The 21,180-nt window shown below is 36.6% G+C and overlaps 1 protein-coding gene across 4 annotated transcripts in view; it reads left to right on the plus strand.

Moving 5' to 3' along the window:
• The window catches only part of LAMA2 (laminin subunit alpha 2), a 334,791-nt gene that overhangs the window by 107,845 nt on the left and 205,766 nt on the right, over positions 1-21,180 (plus strand). For all 4 annotated transcript variants that reach the window (XM_077782207.2, XM_085576525.1, XM_077782208.2 and 1 more), the window contains 5 exons: positions 11,660-11,839; positions 13,933-14,022; positions 16,208-16,325; positions 18,032-18,210; positions 19,846-19,945. In XM_077782207.2, coding sequence (XP_077638333.2) covers positions 11,660-11,839; positions 13,933-14,022; positions 16,208-16,325; positions 18,032-18,210; positions 19,846-19,945 — 667 coding nt within the window. The remainder of the gene's footprint in view (positions 1-11,659; positions 11,840-13,932; positions 14,023-16,207; positions 16,326-18,031; positions 18,211-19,845; positions 19,946-21,180) is intronic.

Raw genomic sequence — 21,180 nt, forward strand, 5'->3', positions numbered from 1 at the left:
ACAATCTGGGTGGGGAGACAGACTGCCTCAGCAAACAACTCTGTCGAAGAAAATTGGTATATCATGCCTGAGGAGGAGTAGGAAAAGTTAGGACTGCAGTACTACTTAATCAAGGTGGTGAGACTATGTAAGGAAGCTCTGAAGCAAAAAAAAAAAAGGGCAAACACCCCACTATAATTAAAAAATAAACTGTTCTTAGCTTCCCATAAGCTGGGAACTGTCACAAAGACTGATTTTTAAATATCTTTAAAAGTTCTTTTAAGAAGCAATGTTATAGTAGAACTGAGATTATGGGATGCAACTCAGTGTTGTGAGAAGAAGTGCAAGGCAGGATGGCTGAAAATACTGTAATTTAAAGACTGTTCTGTAAATTGGCAATAATATTCTCACTGTTTAATATTAAGAAAATTTAGAAAGAGAGTAAAAAACTATAAAGCAATCTCTGAGGGTAGAAATATATTTTCATATGTTCTCTTTTAAATATGTAGGAGTTTATGCATGCTATTTGCAAAAAAATAATAGATTTTAGACTATCCAAAAAGGTAGCAGGATAAAATACCTGAGTGTTAATAGGCATTAGACACTGAAAGATATCATATAAAAGCAAGCAAAATAGGAATTTTGTGAATTAACATAAAACTGTGTAAGGCAAAAGAAGAGTCAAGAAGCAAACTGCTGCACTTTCCTACAAAAAAAAAGTCTGTGCTGGAGGTCTAAAAAATCCAAAGAGAAGCCTTTTCAAGCACATCAGAATAATAAAGCTGGTAGCCAAATGAGATGCAACAGGACTGCCAAGGACAGCAAATCCATAGCAGGTGGATTCTGTGGCTTGAGCTTCCTACAGAGGGGCATAACAAAGTAGCCACAGTAGAGCTTTTCTTTGTTTCTGAAGTTGGAGGATCTTCTGAAGGAAACACAGATCCAAAATAACAGTTTAAAGGCCGTGGCAGATTTGTTCCCCAACTTTTATTGCTGATCACATTGTGGGGGATATCCCTGTGGTCAGTTTGGGTCAGCTGTCCCAGCTGTGTCCCCTGCTGACCCCTTTAGCACCCCCACGCTCCTCACCAAGGGAGGCGGCATGAGAAGGAGCTGGAATATCTCTGTGTTATCAACACTGTTTTGGTCACAGATCCAAAGCACAGCCTCGCACAAGATACTGTGAAGAAAATTAGCTCAGTCCTAGGAAAAACCAGCACCATAGTTGAGTATATGAATAATTTTATATAATGTATCATAACTGAAATCTGAAAAATCCAGGCATTTGAGAGTTTGACAAAACTCTGCCAAGTATAGTTTTTTGTAAAAAGCATTACTATTTTTGTAACTTTCCAATAATTAATCATGTTTCTAGCAAAGAACAAAAAGCACATTTCATGCACATAGTTCTTTAATCTCCTGTGTTTTACAGAAGATTTCTGATTACATTCCTGGCCTGGACTGTTCATTCTGTGCTACTTAGAAATGGGTTTTTCCACTCCCCTGACTTTTCTTCTAGTAGCTGCTCTAAAATATCTCTGAAGTTTGAGCAGGTCAGGTTCACAGTTGGAGAGATATTAAAGTTTGTCATATTCTACAAGTGAATGTCCTATTTATTCTTTCCTTTTAAATCATTATAAATGGTTTTAAAAGAAATGAATGCTTACCATTCACATGGATCCCATCTGGTTTTCAAAAGCATTCATCAGTTTATGTTCCAAATGACATGACACAGGTTTTGCTGGAACTTTGAGTCCAACACTATACAGTAATTGTAATGAACTTTTCTAATGAACTCACACATGAATTTCCATCACAAAAAAAAACCCAAAAAAAGTTTTGTTAAAATTGCTTCAGTCTAAAATTCTTCAGAGTTGTGGTTCAAAACAAGAATGTTGCATCAATGTAAAGCATATTACCACAGTTTATTTAATGATAACATTCAGGAGCAGATGTACTTGTTTACTGTTTGAACAGCTTAAATCCTCACATTCCCCCTCTTTTACATCAGCAGTTGTTTTTGGCAGCAGTTTGCAACTGCTTACAGCTGTTAAAAGTTCCTGTGGATTTTCTTTCTACTGGTCACAATACTGTACTGGCAGTAATTTCTCTGCAGTTCCACAGTGGACTCCACAGTGTATCTCATTCAGGAGGGAAAATATAGTGTGAAGCGCCATGAGTGTTTAGGATAATCATACAAGGAATAAGGGAAATCATAAAATCTTGGTAGGAAAGTAGGGATGGGTGTTGTTTGGGTGAGTTTTTTAATATTGTTTGGTTTGGCTTACTTAGAAACCTTTAAGTTAAATCTGAGGATCAGAATGCTTTTTATTATAATGTCCAAGAAAGCATAATTTTACTTTTTTGTTCTTTATTTGAAATTACTTGTCTTATTTATGAAAAAGTGTACTACTTTGAGGAGTAGTAAAGAAAAAATATACTTATTTTTTGTAATGTCAGCTCGCTTTACTTCTTTCTTAGAATAGCCAGGAGAGTACAAACCATCATGGTTGTGCACGGTATTCCAAGCCTTGCATCTTGTCTGAGTCACTCATAGACTGTGGCAGGCATAACTGTTGCTGAAACTACAGCTCAATTAAATGTTTCTACTTAAGTAAGACAGTTACAACAAGAAAATAAAAACTTGACATTATATAAATACACGTTCAAGGTAAACAAATTTCTTATTATTCTGTGATTTATTAATAACTATTGCTCTAACAGTGAGCAGTCTATTTACAAGTATTCAAGACGATGTCTTTGACAAATTGTTTTTGTCCAAAAATGACAAACATGAGAATTTCAGGAGCCATAAAAAAGCAGTGGCTTGAATAGGCAAGTGAAATTGGAAAGAAAAAAAATTACAAAAGCAAGTTAATGAAAACTGAAGCAATGAAGCCCTATTTAGCTTAAGATGTAGGGTATAGTTGTCAATGACACAATAGTATTTGCTAAACAGTTTGTTAAACTGACATTTGCCTGTATTCTTCAGGGGAATGAATTAGTTGAGATACAATCTGACATGCATAGCCCTTGACATTTTAATGCAAGTCTAAGCATTGCATTTCAAGCAGCTCTTGTAATCATTAGTGAGGCACAGAAGGGAGTCGTGCTTTCACTTACCAAACCACTAATTTATTAAGATAGTGAGATGTTTATTAGAAATATAGTAAAACTTGCCAAATATACCATTTCTTATATGCTATTATTATAAATATGTATTTATGAAGAAAAATTGGATACTGAGTACTGGCGTATGCTTCCATCTACTATTCTAGTTGTGAAATCAACTCTAATGATAGATTAGGTTTTGCACTAAGAAAACTCATTGAAATTTTGTCTTTGGGGATTAAATATGAGATACCAAGAGATTAATTAATCAGCAGTAATTTTCCATCTACTGCAAATGAGCTATTTGCAAGCAATAATTAAAGGTGGTATTTCTTAGGAGAATTATGAGAGCTACTGGATCACCTGTTGAAAAATTTATTTTTGGCATTGTTCATATTGATGTGCTTGCATAACTTGAGAATGTAAATAATGGGTTACTTTTCCCATTGGATCATTTTAATGCTGACATTTTTGCCTTCTCCACTTCTGATTGTTAAGTTGCAAGACCTTTTGTGCAGGACAGAAACTTTTCTTTCTTGTATGCTGCTCTCGAGATTAAACTTTAGTTAGACACTGACCTTTCTTGACAATAGTTTAGGATCAGACCACTGCCTTACACAGAGTGGCAAAGTTGAAGCCCACAGTCTTGATATAATGTACAAAATAATCTACTGAGTACTTGAACACAGGGAGTTCTTTACCACTACTAGCCAAAAATTATTGTAGGATGATGTTTCCAGTCCATCCTTATAACAAATTACACTAAGTAGCCTTCTCTTTTTATGAAAGAATTAAGCCTTCCAGTTTGTCATCAGTGATAAGCATACTGGCTAGTGGTGCTGTTTTCCTGAAGAAAAAGTGAGCAAAAAACTCTATGTCACACAGCCACACAGCTGGGGTTTTTTATATCCTACAAACAGCTTGAGATTGATTGCACTCAAATTGCTTGGCAAAGTAATGGGCTTCAAATACCAAAGCTCTAAGTAGAAAAATACACCACTTGGATTCATACATGGGTGTTTTAGATTTGTGTGAGACCATAGTACATACTTAAAATTCTTAAAAACTTTGTTAAAGTGCATTAATTTTAAGTAACTCAGCAGTTGTTAATAAACATTAATGCCAAATGGCAGCATTTTCACTGTTGCATTAACAACAGAGGCAGCTAACATGATGCAGGTTTGGATATCAGTTTGTGCCAGAAACACACACAGAAGGAGGGGTGGAAAGAGTGGTTTTAGGTGCTCGGCCATGGTGGTGAGGCACAGTCCTCATCACTGGCTGCCGCAACTGCCCCGGTACAGCAGAGCCCTCAGCTCAGGCTAAGTTCCAGAGCCAGGATGCAGATTTTAATCTCTGAGATTGCAAGAACTGTCTGGACCATGCTGAGCTTGAGGGAGAAAGAGAGTGTCCTTGCCTGCAGAATGGGCAATGTGTTTGGGTATTTGTGTCACCAAGTAAAGGACTGCAGAAAGATGTCAGTAGACATCCATTAGACTGTGCAATATCAGAGGTGACAAAAGTGAGTAACTAAGAGTAACTAACCCCTTCTTTGCCCGCAGATGGGCAGCTAAAGACAATTCAGTGCCTGGTAGCATGCAGACTAGCAGCAGTGGGCTGAGAGCTCTGTTCAGTGATAAGTGAGCCAGCTGTGCCTATGTAACCCAGGAGCATTGGGAGGAAGCTGAGTGAGAGTAGGGATGTACACTAAGTGGTACATAAGCTAGCAAGGTGCCTTTGCAAGCAATGAAAGCCAAGAGTATCCTGGTCTACATTAGTCAGACAGTCACCAGCAGGTTGAGGGAGATGATGAGAGCACATGTGAAGAGATGAGTCCTGTTCTGAACTCCTCAGTAATAGATAGATGTGAACATATTGGAACAAGTCCAGGAAATGTTTGGGAAGACAAATAAGGACTTGGAGAGTCAGTCTTGTAAATAGACACTGAGAGGGCAGGGTTTGCTTAGACTTGAGAAGTCCAAGGGAGATTTTGTTAACATTTAAAAAGTATTTGATGGGGTGCAGGTTCTCTCTCCTGAAGACCTATTTCAAGTAAATTGTAAATAAGTCCTTGATCATCAGTATATGGGACTTGTCTACTGCCAGAAGTAGTGAAAAGTTTTTTAGGCTGTCTGTCACTTCTTCATTGGCAGAAACCCAATGAAATGTGTTGCAAAATTCTAGTTGTAGGTCCCATCATCACTTGGCTGGAGCACATTGCAATCCCTTTCAGGTGTCCTTGTTACAGAAGCTGGGATTGGATGGATCCAAGTATTTCCCAGTATCCAGACCCAGCAGCTGAGAAATGCTGCCTTGATAATTAATACCAGCCTTTAAAGGGTGGTGGAGAAATGTGACACTATAGACATGACAGAAACAAGGAGCTGTTTAGGAATGACTGAGTGACTTATAGAGGAGAGGCACTATATTTAATAAAATTAGAAAGTCAGTAGAAATAAAATGGCGTATGAGATCTCTGTGAACTAAAATTCAGCACCTAAACTGGGACAGCATCGCTTTAATGTTGTATCAGCAATTGCCCAGAGATATGGAACTGAGCTGTTCTTGTCAAAGGAAGGCTACAAATATAATATCAACCTTCTACAACCCTTTGGCAGATTCTTTAGGTGTCACAATAAAAAGAGTGCAAAAGAGTATTTCTTAAAAGCCTGAATGTTCTCAGTGCAGCTGAGATAGTTTAGTCGAAAACACAGCACAGATCCTGGTCCAAATAATTAACTGTCAAATAACTGTGTAATTACACACATATGCATGCTACATTTTAGAATGGTCCCAGAAATCACAAATCATGTTTAAAGCATAAAACAAGGAAAGATAATAGATATCAAAATTAACTGGTGTTATTTGTATCTTTTCCTGCAAATTAGGCAAAGAAGTAAGAAAATAAGTTCCAGCAGATGAAGTGTTAAACTGCAATAAAGATTCTGAGTGACTGAGTTGAAGTAAACCTTTTTTCAGACACATCAGATTCAAGAAATCTGCCAGAGAATTGCTGGGCTGAGAGATGATCAAAGAGTGTTCAAGAAAGATAAGGTCATTGCTGAAAAACTAAATTAATTATTTGAATCAGTTTTTTTCTACAGAGACTGTCAGGAGGGTTTCTGCACTGGAAACATTATTTACAGTAGAGGAGTTGGAGAAACAGTTGCAAACTGGATTGTTAACTGAAGAGGTGCAGAAAAAATGGACAAATTGAGTAGTGAAAAGGAACTCAAAGCTAAAACAGGTGAATTATAGCAGTTCTTATTTAACTCCTCACTGTCAGATATTCTCAGTAACTGAGGAGCATGGACCATCAAATGAAATGCCATTTTTTTTAGTAGAATTCCTTAGTTATCCAAGGAAACTAGCGATCTGGAAGCCTGGTACCTGTGCAAAGCTAATTAGTTCTAAAGAAATTAAATGAAAAATGAAACTGGTAGAAAGATACATTTCTTTGTTCCAATTTCAGAACTGGAAGTATTAAGCAAGTTTAGTATGAGGCAGACCTAAAACCACCAAAGGAAGGATTTCTTTCCCTAAAACATGTAAATGAGATGAGAAAATCCTAATTAAGTGATGGTGTAGATATTGAAAGGTGACTTGGATTAAGGTGAGATAGAGTTCATAGAAATACTTTGAGGCTTACCAGATGTATAGAAACTACCTATAGCTCAGCAAATCCCTGAGGAAGTATTATGTATGCTTGCCTTCATCTTACTGTTAGCATGCTGGCTTGGATGCTGTATGGGGCAGACTGCCAAGCTGGATAGGTTTTTTGGTTCTGACATGGTCCAGAGATTCTAATGTACTTGAGATGTCCTTTGAATATATTTGGTAATGTCCCTGTTGTTCAGCATTCTTGCAGGCAATCTAAAAAATCAGAAAACTGTGTAATAGCAGCATTTGTAGGTAATGTGAAATTTAAGATAATTTGTTCTATTAGCAACTTATGATACTACATGAAAAATACTATATGGAAATGAGGATTTCTAAAAGCAGAGTAATAAATATAAGAAGAAAAAAAAGAATTATGCATGAATGCTGATGGGTTAGTTTTAGACTAAATTTCTCTTCATGGTAAAGAACTTGTAGCATCCTCCACAGTTCTCAGATAAGAAAAAGTTGATTTATCATCATACTGAATTTTAAAAATGAAAATATGTTGACTGCTCACAATTTTCTCAAATGACAAATTAGAATACTTTCAATTAAATAATTATGAATTTCAGGTTTAAAAGGGAAAAGAAAACAAAGAAAGAACAACCACAACAGTGACAGTTATGTGTGTTGTTTTTTTTTAAGAAGCAAATTTCCTCAGATTGGGACAAAGGTATGTACTGATGAAAAACATAATGGTTGAAAAAGAGAATAGAACTCTAATACAGAAGAGGGCAACTGGTAGATATTAAACACTATGACTCAGATTCACGCTGTAGCTCAGGAAGCCTTTAGACTGATTAGTCAGAGGAAGTGATCATATTGTATCAGAGGGATCGTGTTGAAATGCTCTGTTTCTTATAGTCTTTCATAACTGTTTTCTTCTGGCCCCTCTTGGAGAGTCTTAAATATTCCAATTGTTAGAATATAATAATGGACAAATGCTTTGTTAAGGAAAAGTATTCTTTAGTTGAAATTGGAGTATCTTTCATTTAGAACTAAAAATTATGATTATTACTTCAGTCTGGGAAATGGTAAATAAAAGTTGTCCATAAAACCTGAACAAGATTTGGTATTATTCCCTCATGGGGACTTAAATTATCCAAGTTGTAGCAGCCCAGTGGGTGGATTAAAGTATTAATATTTTCCTAGAAGACTGAGCTTTGGACCTTTTCTCTGCTGTGGAACTGTGGAGTGGCTCACAATGCAGCGTGGGCACAGCTAACGCAGGCTGTAGCTGATGTGTGGAAGGGGGACTAATCTTCACAGGAGCTGTATGTGGAATACTGTGATGATCTTTTATGGCATAGGGATAGATGCTTCGTGAGGATTGTGTTCACTGGGACAGTTTCCAAGTCTGATTCAAAAATACTTGGAGGGCCGGGGCTACATTAGAGTCTTGACTGAAAATGCACTGTCCTGGGAACAGTGCCTTTCAAACAGGTGCAAGATAGTGGACAGAGATGAAAAGAGTAAGTGTGCTCTGGAAAAACTCAGTGATGTCTCATTGGGAGAGTCATATTGAAAATATTGTAAATCTAAACCTATTTAAACTTCTTTAAATTGAGATTCTTACTGGGTTCTTTTCTGATTAATGACAGATGTTCCTAAAGGATTCTTAATTATTCTTCCTTATTCTCTTTTCAAGGAGTAGGAACAACTTGGTTGGACAGTTTTCAGGTTGATTCTAAATGTTTCTAGGAAGAAATGAATGATTTCATCACAGATGTTTATAGGAGGAGAAATAATTTAGAGTAATTTTGCTAGTGTAAAATTTTCACTTAAGATTAATTTTGATAAAATGATCTAATTTTGAATTTTCTAGTCTCAGTGCCATTTTGCTGTACATACTTGAGCAGGTGCCATATTTCACGCAGGACATAGCTGCATTTCAATAATTATGTGAACTTAATTGTTGTTTTAAAATTAAATTGTGAAATATTTAAAGACGAGCCTTAAAAATATATATAAATGGAAGTCATCATCTTACTAGATTAGCCTTGCCAAATAGATGAACTGCTGGCAGGTAATCCTTTCAAAAATGGGATCTATTCTGAAATGAAAGCCTCTGGTTTTATTTTGTTAACTTACATTTTAGTTCTGTAAAACTATCATTCCAAAGATGTGGTTTTTTTCCCCCATCAGTGTCTGAAGACTAAATTTGTTGTTTTTAAAATAATCAAAAGGTATGACTGCTGATTGTCAACTGTGTTATTTGTGGTCAAGCTGTGTCTGTGATTAATACTTCTAACTCTCTGTGGGCACTTGCTTCGTTTGATACATGGGATTTCACCTGCATCTTTGTCCTCCCACCCCCAAAATCTTTATTTTTGCCTTTTTTGAAGAGATAGTCAGATTGCCATGCTGCTTATTACTGCCATGGTGCTGTTGTTCTACCAGACTGAGCAAGGCACTATTTTAGATCTCTTTCTTCTTTATCTCTGGAATATCAAACTTCAGTGTTTAGCATTCTATTGCTTTAAACCATAACCCATGTATGTTTGCTGGCAGTATAAAAGAAATCTCTTGCATCTTGTTTTAAAGGAAGGCAGTGATGGTGTGAAAAAATACTCTGAATAAATATGTTTCCTTACTCACAAATAAATATTATGCAAAAAAATCTTCAGGCATGTGTTTTTGCTAAAATTCTCCTTCATTTGGAAAGATCTGTCAATTTCCACTTGACTTGTTGCCACCTTCTTCAGGCTTTTGAAGTTTTCTCTCCACACATGTTCTCTCTCTATTCATCAGGGATTTGAGCAGTTCTCTCTCTGGTCATGTGCTTTTGTCCTATTTGTAGCCAGACATTTCTCATTCAGGACCTCCTCCTTGCTTCCTCTGGGTTTTTTTTATAACCTTTTGTTTGCACCATGTCTTTTTCACAACATTTTATTCTGTTTGTTTCCAGATGTGTCCTTTAGTTACTTGTAGTTAGGAGCAGAACTGAGTCAGAGCTCAGTGACTGTATTGCTGTGATCTGAGTAGGAGGTAATGATATCACCTGTTCCTGGAGGTAACATGGCAGAAATCCAGAGGTGCTGATTCATAAACAGGCAAGATATAATTGATGGCTGCTCCCGGCAGAGTGGTTTCCAGTGATTTGGTGTACCTGTAGATACAGTGGAGCAGAACGCTGGACATGATGAGGTATACAGTTTCCCTCTTGGTAGTAAAAATCTCAGTATCACAGAATTTTTGGGGTTGGAAGGGACCTCTGAGGAGCAACTAGTCCAAGCCCCCTGCCAAAGCTCATTCACATAGCGCAGGTTACATGGGAACGCATCCAAGTGGCTTTTAAATGTCTGTGGAGAGGGAGATTCCATGACCTCCTTGAGCAGCCTGTTCCAGTGCTCTGCCACTGCCAACATAAAGAAGTACTTCCTCAATACTGAGGTGAAACTTGTGTTTGGAGACCTTGCTCCGTGTCCTAACACCAGTGAAAAGAGTCTGGCACCATCCTCTTGACACCTGCCTTTGAGATAATTGAGTTAATAGTATCACATAGGCAATGCAAGTCAAGCAGTTGTTCAGTAAGTCTATCCAGCACCTCCAAAAACTCCAGCAAACAAGCGCTGCTGCTTTCCTGGGAGCAGTAGATTTACAGTCTCTTTCCTCAGTGCGAGGCAGCCACTGCTGAGTGCCAGCTGGTGTTCTAGTGCAGCTGTTTGCCTAAGCCAGCACTGATATGACCATGTTCAATGACAGAAAATGGCCGTGTGGCCTGACCTCTCATTCAGAGCACTGAGGTATGAGGCAACACATGTTCATTGCAAAGAATAAATAATTTTCTTATTCATTCCAATGATCTGCACATTTGGCTTAGCATCTGAACATTCTTTCAGTGTACCAGCCTGTAATAAAAATGCCCCAATTAAAATTTAACACTTGAGAATACAGGAAAATTAATGGTTTCTTTCCTCTCTCCCTCTAGGTGCTCATTAACAGTATTTTGCTATACTTGACATGTTTCTTCTTGTAGGCCTTTTCCAAGAACAGTTCTGTAGCAGCCCATCTGCTTTATTTAGTTGATTCAGAGCTAATGTGTGCCATGATCAGCTACAAAGATAGGAGGGGAAGAAGATGTCTTGTTTTTTGTTGCCTTGCCCTTGATGCGTCAATTGGGGTCAGAGAGTCTCTGTGAAGGAGCCACAGAGCTTAGCTAGATTTCTAGATTTTAGGATATGGCAGACAGAGAAAAGGGGAGGTAATCGTTACAGAAACTATAGTGTAGTCAGAGAGTGGTAGTGTCTTTGGAAAAACAAATGCCAAACAAAGTTCTCAGAAGTGATAAAGACTTTCCTCTGGGACCAGATGAAAACAGTTGCAAGCCAGGAAATTGTTTCACCTTGCTGAGAACAAAATTCAAAGGAGATGTGTAAAGAGACAGTGGGAAAGGAGAGGTGCTTATGATGCTGATTTTGTCTTATCTAGCTGTTGTAGTTTTCAGTATTTCAAAAGTTCAAAAGCCTTTTGATGATCACTCTAAGAGGTGCAAACTGACCCCTGTTGAATTTTGAATTCCATTGCAAGTATACATTCCCTTAACTCAAAATTTCTGAGACCATTTGGTTGTATGATTACCTAGTTTCAGACTGGGGGAGGAGAAGTCAATTGCCTGTGGCATGGACACTGGTTTACGGCCTGGGTTACACGTATGCAGTTTGTGATGCAGTCTTTTTTTAGCTGATGATTTTTCCTTTGCTCTAAATGTTTTTATTATAATGACTCTTCATAGCTGAGGTCAGTTGACACATGGAATATTTTGGGGGACATCTACTTTCTAAGGAAAGAAGTTATTCTTTTAATGCATGTAAAAATGCATTAACACAATGCCTGTAATGATATTTGTTGGCCTAATCATGACAAAATTGATATAATTTAATTCCTTACTGCTTTAATAATTCTTCAGATTCACACTTCTCTAATTAATGGACGACCTAGTGCCGACGATCCATCACGTGAATTACTGGAGTTCACCTCTGCTCGCTTCATTCGCCTGAGATTCCAGAGGATACGGACACTAAATGCTGATTTAATGATGTTTGCACACAAAGATCCAGCTGAAATTGATCCCATTGTCACAAGGAGGGTAAGTTCTGGCAAGACAGTAGAAAGACAGGTGTAGAAGTTATTTTACTTATTTGTAAATGCTGTACTTACCTTTGTTTGCCATAGGAAATTTTGGGAGTTGATTACCTGCTGTAGTCTTTCAAAATCCTGGTGATGGAGAATTCCCTGTGCACTCTATTTTGTTATCTTCTCTAGAGCAGAATTAACAATTTTACCTTTTCTGCATAATGGTGTTACTAACATAAACACCCAGCTCCTCTGGCTGCAAACATTTGGATGTAGGTATTTGGCAAGTGTTTGCTCTTAGTATCTCTTTCCTCTTCTGCTACTCAATTGTTTTGTTACCTTTAACATGGCTTGAACATTCCCTTTGAGTAAAATTTCTAATTGTACTATAAGTAGTAGTAGGGTCTGAATACAACACTTTTAGCATTTGCATATGATTGAGGGTAGCAGCAAGCATTTTGTGCTTTGCTTTAACTTAAAAGAATGGATACAGCATTTAAACTCATACCATACCCATAGTCTGGTCTTCTCCATTTGGGTGCCTTGTGTGTGCACTCCCCTGTCTCTTCTTTCTGCAGTCTTTAGTTCCTTTCTAAGCCATAGCTCCCTGTTGTCCTGCTGATCAAATTTTGTATGTTATTCTTGTTTTCCTCTGATTTTTCTACTAAGCCTTCTCAAAAACTTGTTTGGTGGATATATAATACTCCTTTTTTTTTTTTTTTTTTTTTTTGATCACTTCCTTCTCGTGTTGGTCATCGCATTATAGTGGTAGCCTAACACTCCAAAACAAAAATAAGTCCTGTTTTGAAGCGGGGTTTATCATTATTTTTTTGTTAATACAATTTGTTAGTGATGGCTAAGTGCTAAGAAAATTTTTTTTTTTCTGTTTCCATTTCCTTGTCTAAATAGAGAGTGCTGGCAATTGCTGAAAGTTTGGAACAAGCCATTTTGTTTTGAATTGCAAACCTAGAATCCCTTCCAGTTGAGTGCAGTTATTGCAGCCTCACTAATCGTGAATACTGTGTGTCTGTAAAAGTGGATATTTCATAATCTGATTCTAAGCCAGTAGAAGTGCAAAATTGAATTAGCACTTGAAAAATTATTCTAAACTCATGAAGATGGAGTGCAGGACAATACACTGGTTTCTCAAACCAACAAAGAACCGTAACTTCTGTGTGGCATCTTTCCATGAGGCTGACCTCAAAGGATCAAGGAGCAACTGAAACTTGCCACCCTTGTCAGGAAACAAAGGGTAGCCACAAATTATACATTTTCTTTGTGTTGGAAGTTTAACTAGGAGTGATAAGGGTTCTCATTATGTTTGATATATGTATTCATGATCTGATAAAGAGGTTGAACACTGTAATAGCAAAATTTGCAAATAGCATATGTTTCATTTGATTAGCCAGCTGTGATCATGTTGCAAGACCCTTGTCAAAACAGAAGAAAATGAATGAGATTCACTTTTCACAGGCTTTGTAATATAAGATTATGAATATCATTCTAGCTTCTTTTCTGCTTAGGGCTCTTAATCCTCACCAAAGAAAAAAAGAGAAATGGCCAAATGGCAGAAAAACTGGTCAAAAGTACTTAAATCTCAGTAATAAAAACTGTTTCATGATCATTCAAAAAGCCAATAGTGAAAAACAGTTCTTTCCACAGTTCAGTGAATGCCCAAATTAGACCCAGCTAAGGTGAACAAAGTTGTTTCATAGGTTTTTTCCTGGCTTTTCTCCTCTTCCCATCATCATGCCTTTTCCTTTTCATATTTTCTGAAGAGAATAAATTCTATAGAATTTGACTTTTCATTATCCAGTGTGCATATAGCTTTTTCCTATTCTCATGTTTTTGTATGCTGTGTATAAATTGACATGGCTTTTGTGACTTCAAACAAATGGAACTGTGCCAATTTTACACCCTTTCTTTCACTCAGCCTGAATCTGTTGATCAAGACACGGCTTGGGTTACACTGTCTGCTATATTTGTAATAGATCAAAAAAGAAATAAAACAGGGCCTGACAGTTTTGTCACAAGAAATGAATTCTGCAATTTGGCACCTGCATTTTAGAATCCACTTAGCAATTCAATTTCTGTTTTGTCTTACAGTATTACTATTCTATAAAAGACATCTCCGTTGGAGGCATGTGTATATGTTCAGGCCATGCGAAGGCTTGTCCACTGGATCCAATGACCAATGTATGTATTTTTTTAATGTGCCTTATTTATAGGGTGAAACATGAGGAAAGAAAAAAAAAAAATGAAAAAAAACCCCTGATATTGATATTCTTCAGAGTTCTGTGAATTTATTTCTGTTTTTCACCTAGAAGCAGTGCCAGAATGAAACAGTGCTAGCAGACAGAATAATGAACATTCATACAGTGTCAGCTGAGACTTTCCTGAAATGAAAGAATAAGTTTCAGATAATTCATATTGGAAGTTTCCTAGGAAAAACAGAAATCTTGGTAACACTACGTAGCTGTAGAAATAAGCACTGTCAGTCTTTCTTTTCCTTCTTGATATGAATCAAGATATTTCCTTAATGGTTGTCAGATATTTAATTGATACAAACAAATGATGGCTCTGGAATGGTGCATGGGCAATGTAGCAAGTATCAACTGAATGATCAATTAAGCTAATCTAGAAAATCATGGGCTGTTTATAATATCTTTCAACTTGTAACTCTTTTTTTGCACATAACCAATATAATCAAAGCATAACAAATATAATTAATACAGAAATATCATCTTTTACTGATTGTCCAACTCTATGCACTCATTGTCACAAACAGTGAATTTCCTGTTTACTATTACATGCCACAGTGTGGGATCTCTTCATGTACTATTCGCTTAAGTAGGAGCTTTATAGGAGTTAACTGAAAATCTTATTTGTATGTGGCATTAAGCCATTATGTAGGAAATCATTTAAAGAAATGACAAAAGCTTACAGAGAATACATTTAGAGTTCTAAGCAATTTCTGTGGATACTTGTAAAAATTGAGCAAACGTCTTGGTTTAATCCTTTTGAGAATTTTCTGTAATGATATGTACAGCAAGTGGTGAACTATTGTTTCAGATGCCCTTAGTGATGAAGCTGCAGCATTGTCTCTGTGCCATCTGTTAGAATCAGGCCTGCCTCTGAAAATAAGTGCTGCTACTGAGATTAATATCATACTTCAGATAATTTGGCTACTTGATAAAATAAGGCCATTTTGACAAGTGTGAGGTCCTGTTTTGTAGGACATCAAATCTGTATTTGCTATCTGACCAGCATAAAAAATAGTGTAAGTGAAACAGTTCGAGCCAGAGTAGATTTGGAGGTTTAGCTGTCCAGGGATATTCTTTAGACTGAGCCATGCCAAAATAGGCTTATAAACATTATGACTGTACTTGTTAGCAGAAAGAATCTTTCCCTTAGCATTTTAGCAGAAAGAATCTTTCCCTTAGCATTGCAGGGAATAAACTTACTGGAACTCACTGCCATGCTTTTGAGAAGTAGTGCTTGAGTTATACTTGTTTTGCAAGATTTATGCTTTGTCCTGTGAGCCATGGAGCTTCTCTGGCTTGCTGGTTCGACCTTGTATGGCCTCACAAGGACCACAGAGAATCCCCTTCACTAAACTATTGGAAAGGCAATTTTTGCTTCTTATTTCTCCAAACTGCATGTTTTTTTACCTTTTTCAAGCTGCCTTTGTGGCTTCAGGGAGTTTTGGTGTTCCTTACAGTAATATTTTCATGCTGGGCTAAGGTGGTCTTGTGGGGAACTGTAGAGTGACTAAAAGGCTGGACTTGTGCTCATCTATTATTACTTTAAACACTCCTGCTATCCCTCCCATAGAATTAGTTACAAAATTGGAAGGTTACATGGTAAGTTGACTTATCCAGTCAAAAAATAATGTCAAAATATAAAAAAAAGGCAATTTGTATTGGATCAGCTAATGGAATTTATTTCATTCTGCAGCAGCAGAATTGATGCATCAAAGGGAAGGGTGGAGAATGGCTTGCTCCTTCAAGGGTCAGATCAGTTTTTCTGTATCCAAGGGCTACCTGTACTTTGGCTTATTTGTTTTATTGGGAAACTTTCCCATCATCCTTTCTTTATCCTGTTGGAATTAAATTTTCCTGCATTCTTAGGCTCTCCTTAAATTATCTGGCCAGCTGTCTTCCTTTTGCTTTGTGGCTGTTTTCTTCAAATAGAGCTATAGATGTTAAACACACTTCGTGAATGCAGGATGCATAAACGAATACAAATGAATAAACAAAAGAATTACAGAGTAGAGCCATCCTTAATGTTTTCATAATTTGAACTGGAATGCATATTATGTACATGGACAGATTTTTCAAATCATCACATTGTGTAAATATTTGTTTTTCCTTTAAATTAGAAATCCGTCTGTCAGTGTGAGCACAACACATGCGGAGAGACATGTGATCAGTGTTGTCCTGGTTTCCATCAAAAGCCTTGGCATGCTGGCACTCTCCTGCATAAACATGAATGTGAACGTAAGTTTAAAACAGTACAGAGGAGAAAATTTCTTGCAACTGCTACTGAAAACTGAAATTGGGTCCGACGTGATTTTGCAGTTAATTTGGTTTCTAACCACATTGGTTTATGAATAACATTTGATTTTATGTTATTCACTTAATTAGACTGACTCAAAAGACTTTGCAGAAAAAATTACATGTAGAGTTGTGGTTTTATTGAACTCAGGGTATTTTATTGTAATATAGTGATATTTGGGGAACGCTATATAAAAAAATTGTCTTGTATAGTTTTTATAATCATTATGGTTTTGTTTTGATAAAATAACAAGGTTATATACTGGTAAGTAAAAAGTATCTCTTTACAGGTTTTTCATTATAGGAAATTTTACTGGTGTGATTTCTGTATAAATGGCACTTTTATATGTTATAATATTCATCTTTCCTGAAAAAAAATATTTTTGTATTATCAAAATGCAAGCTGATGTCTGATATTTTTTTAATGGAAAATACAACATATCTAGTTTTCCAACATGGAATGAAAACATACCTTGAGATATCAACTTCCCACAGGGTGGAAATTTAATTTTCAGATTTATTTTAGTAAGGGTAGTTATAGTTGAACTTCAACATCTTACTTCCAAAGGTCACATACCTCTTATATTTCTGAACATAATAAAATCTAATGCTCCATTACATTCAATATTTATTCATTTGTAGGATTTCAGCTATAATTTTATCATGAGTGATTAAAAATAAATAAAAAAGAGGAGATATGCCCATATTTAGAGTAGCCATTGCTTATTTGTGTCCTGTAAACTTTGGTCACAGAGGTATTTGTTTTAGTTGGGACTGTGTCTGCACTGAGAATGCATTATGGAATGAAGGCAGGGTACATTTAATTTCATGTTTAATTTTTAAGAGACACTTACACCCTATTCAACTGTTAGTGAATTTTTGTGCTGTCTCGGTGGAAACAGTTCCCTGGGATCTGGTTCACATGTAAGGAGAACGCCTCTCCACGATGTTGACAAGCTTTGAATTTCTCTTTACGATGAAATGAATGTTGTAATACCACAGGGAAAGGGCCAGTGAACTACCTCGTTTTCACTGCAATGGAGTATTAGATTAACTTTCCTGTATTTGGACCTGAAGTCTAGAGTTCAGATATAAATGTCAAAAGAAGATTTAAGATTGGGAATCCCTTTGTTCTGCCCAAGTTCCTATATGCATATGTGCTAGTGAGATGTTTTTAGGATGTCTTTCAGCTTTTATTTGAATCACTTTAATTTACTCATCCCATTGTGCTGCTTTTCTTACAACTCCTCTTGCATTTTAATTTAGATAACCCTTTCATGAGCTGTATGTGTATGCAACCACTAAAAGGTTTCTCAGCTATCAATTTAAAGAAGAAAAAAAAAATCAAACAAACTGAAATAAACCAGGAACATCATAATTAGACTGTGTCTGTCAGCTTCCGTACTCCCCAAGACAAAATATCGAGGGAAAAAAAATACAACTTTATTTAATTCAATAGAATTTCAGGCTGTGCTTGTAATGGGACCACATTGCCTTTCACAAACAAAGTAGTAAATTAATGTTTGGATGTGCTTTTACAACATACACAGAACCAATGATAAAATATTGAATGGCTCTTTTTAATACCTCAGTAACAGTGGGGCATCCGCAGTGGGGAAGTATTTGCTGACGCTTTCCTTCTCTTTTAGCATGCAACTGTCACGGGAAGACTGAGGAGTGTTACTACGATCAGGACGTGGCAGACAGAAATCAGAGTTTGAACATCCACGGGGAGTACCTCGGGGGCGGAGTGTGCGTGAACTGCTCGGGCTCCACCAGCGGCATCAACTGCGAGACCTGCCTGGACGGCTACTTCAGGCCAAAAGGGGTAAACGCCCGCTCCACCTCCCTTGGCTGCAAAGCAAAGTTCAAACCATTGCTCCAGAAGCTTACATTGCTAAACAGAGTTTGGACTGCCATTTTGTGAAGGTTAACTTCTGAATCTGGCGGTGCAGTGGTTGCTTTTCACAGCTGGGAATGTATAAAATTAGCGATCGGAAAAATAGGGAAGTGAATTGTGTTGATATGAGGGAATGCACTTGAGGTCAGGGCCTCCAGCTAGTATTTCAATTTAATTTAAAAGAGGATGTGGTCCTGTAAACAGAACTTCTGCCTCAGTAATGAATTTCAACTTTTGTTATCACAGTTCAAAGAAATGTTGCTATATTTGGTATTGATGAAAGAGCGACTGCAATTTCTGGTTTTTAAATGCAATGTAGAATTAATAACCACTGAAATTCTATAGTGTTTCATGAATGTCTTTAAATTTCAGTGCAGTGGAAATTGCTTTTTTGTATTTCATTGTATAAGACTGTATTTTCATCTAAGTGGAAGCTGTCAAAAGATGAATCTTATATTAGGTTGTATTGTCAATATGGGCCATTCCTGTGCTTTAGACAGCTACACTATTAGTGTGTGCTTGAATTGCTTATATTTCATCTGTATATTTTCAGATGGGTAAATAATGGCCTTTAGTCTGATTGGTGTTCAATCCTCAAAGAGAAAACATCAGCAAATAGCAGTAATTACATTTTCTCTGATAGACTAGATTAAGCCTTACAACTTGAGAAAAGGAGTACTGAGAAACAATTTCTTCAACAGCAGGGCACTTGCTTGATTTTTACCTCTGTTTTAAGTTATCATCCAGCTAAAAGGGATTTGATATATATGTGTGTGTTTGTATAGTATATCCATACTATGTGTATGTAACTAGTTCATGCAGAATTTCTAATTTATATTCCTAGTGTGGTATTAGACCAAGGTTTAAGTTTGGTTGAGGTAACCTCTCAAGAACAAAAAATTTTTCCATTGTTTAATGTTCACTTTTCTTCATTTGCCTTTTTTCTCCCTTACTGACTAACTAATATTAGTTAGTTTTTGAATCACGTTGACCAGAACTGATATTGTCAATATTCCTTTAGGTAGAAAATGCTTAAAATCTACTTAATTACATTTCTTGATTTTAATTATATAAGGTTCTGTTACTATCTGTACACCTGGTATTTTTTTAGTTGAAGACATATTTGCATCTAAGTCACTACATATTTCTAAATAAAAATCCCAAATGTAACTTTAATAGAATCACAGAACCTAGAATCATTTATGTTGAAAGGACCTCTAAGATTGAGTCTAACCCTTAACCTAACACTAAACAATGTCCTTGAATGCCACATCTAACTCTTTTAAATGTCTCCAGGGATGGTGACTCCACCACTTTTTGGGGCAGTCCATTCCAATGTTAGACAAACCTTTCTGTGAAGAAATTTTTCATAATATCCAATCTCTGGTGCATTTTGAGGCCTTTTCTTCTTGTCATAGTCTGCATAGACTAAACTTATCATCTGTCTCATTTTTCTTCAAGTATAAGCCACCTATACAGAAGTCATTCTCTCCTACTTTTTAAATAAAAGTTTCCAATTATTGAAGGTAAGGTTTTTTTCATCTAACATCTTTATTTTTATAGGTATTGCCAGAAAACCCAGATCCATGCCAGCCATGTTCCTGCGATCCAAATGGATCTTTAAATGATACCTGTGTCAAGGATGAGAAACATACAGAAGGAGGTAAGATCCCTCAAATATAGGGATGTTAAAGATGAAGTTCAGCAATGGCCAGAGAAGTGCTGAATCACACTTTTGGTATCTTTAACAAGACAAAAAACCAAAAGGTTTGGTTTTGGTTTATTGTGGTTCTTTTTTTAATTTTACTCATGCATACAGTAATTCACCTGCATTGGTTTGATTTTTTTTCTTTTTTTTTCTTTTTTCTTTTTTGAAAATCATATTCCCAGTTAGTTCAGGCTTCTTTCAGATAAGTGGCTGGGAAACTTATGTATGTTTGGAAGAATAATCCCAGTGGGAAATATTAAAGGATTTTGACATTGAAGAGCTTTCTTCTTTTACCACAGAGATTAAAACTTATGCAACAGTGATGTTATCTTTTCCTATCTAAGCATATTTCCATTTGAAATCTAGAAATTATTCTTGAAAGGTATTTACTTGCTTTCTATGTTATTCATGTAGGATTACAAGATGCTTGCCATAGCTCTGTGAAAGCTGTCTTCATGTAGACAATGAATGTTCATTGGGCTTTTGAAACAATGAATTGACATAATTTTTGGTTCTTTCATTGTAAAACATCTGAAAATATTGTAGGAAGACAACAGAACTCGAGGTCGATTCTTAAAAGATTTATAAATTGGGCTAATTACAATCAATTTATGAGATGTAGCAATCCTTTAAAACAGATCAATAGAGCATAAAAGCAACATGGCAGAGATGCAAAGACAGGGGCCATAATCTACTGTAATAACCATGTACTGATTGCATCAGTTCAATAAAATGATAATGATTTACTGTCCCAGTGGTATCTCTGGTGGGTTGGTCTTGGCCAGCTGAAGCTGCCCACCCAGCCATTTTCTCACTGCCCTTTTCAGCAGGACAGGGGCAGAGCATAAGATGGAGCATCTCATGGGCCATAGTAATGACCAGGAGATCATTTTCCTGTTATCATCCTGGGAAAAACAGACTTTATTTTGGGAAAGTTAAGTTATTGCCAATTTAAGTCGTTTCAGGAAGTGATAAGCAAAGATAAATATTAAGAATGCATCTCTTCCTCCACCTTCTTTTTTTTTCCCCCAGACTCAACCTCACTTCTTCATTCCAGACTGCTCCTCCTTCCCCACTACCACAATGTGATGCAGGATGATAGCAAGCAGGAGTCATAGCAGTGGTCATAATAGTTCTTTTTTGACACTACTTCCTCCTCACACTTGTCCCCATCTCCAGTGTGGGTGCTT

This window comes from Lonchura striata, chromosome 3 (genome assembly GCF_050655825.1).
Source record: "Lonchura striata isolate lonStrDom1 chromosome 3, ASM5065582v1, whole genome shotgun sequence".
Taxonomy (NCBI): Eukaryota; Metazoa; Chordata; class Aves; order Passeriformes; family Estrildidae; genus Lonchura; species Lonchura striata.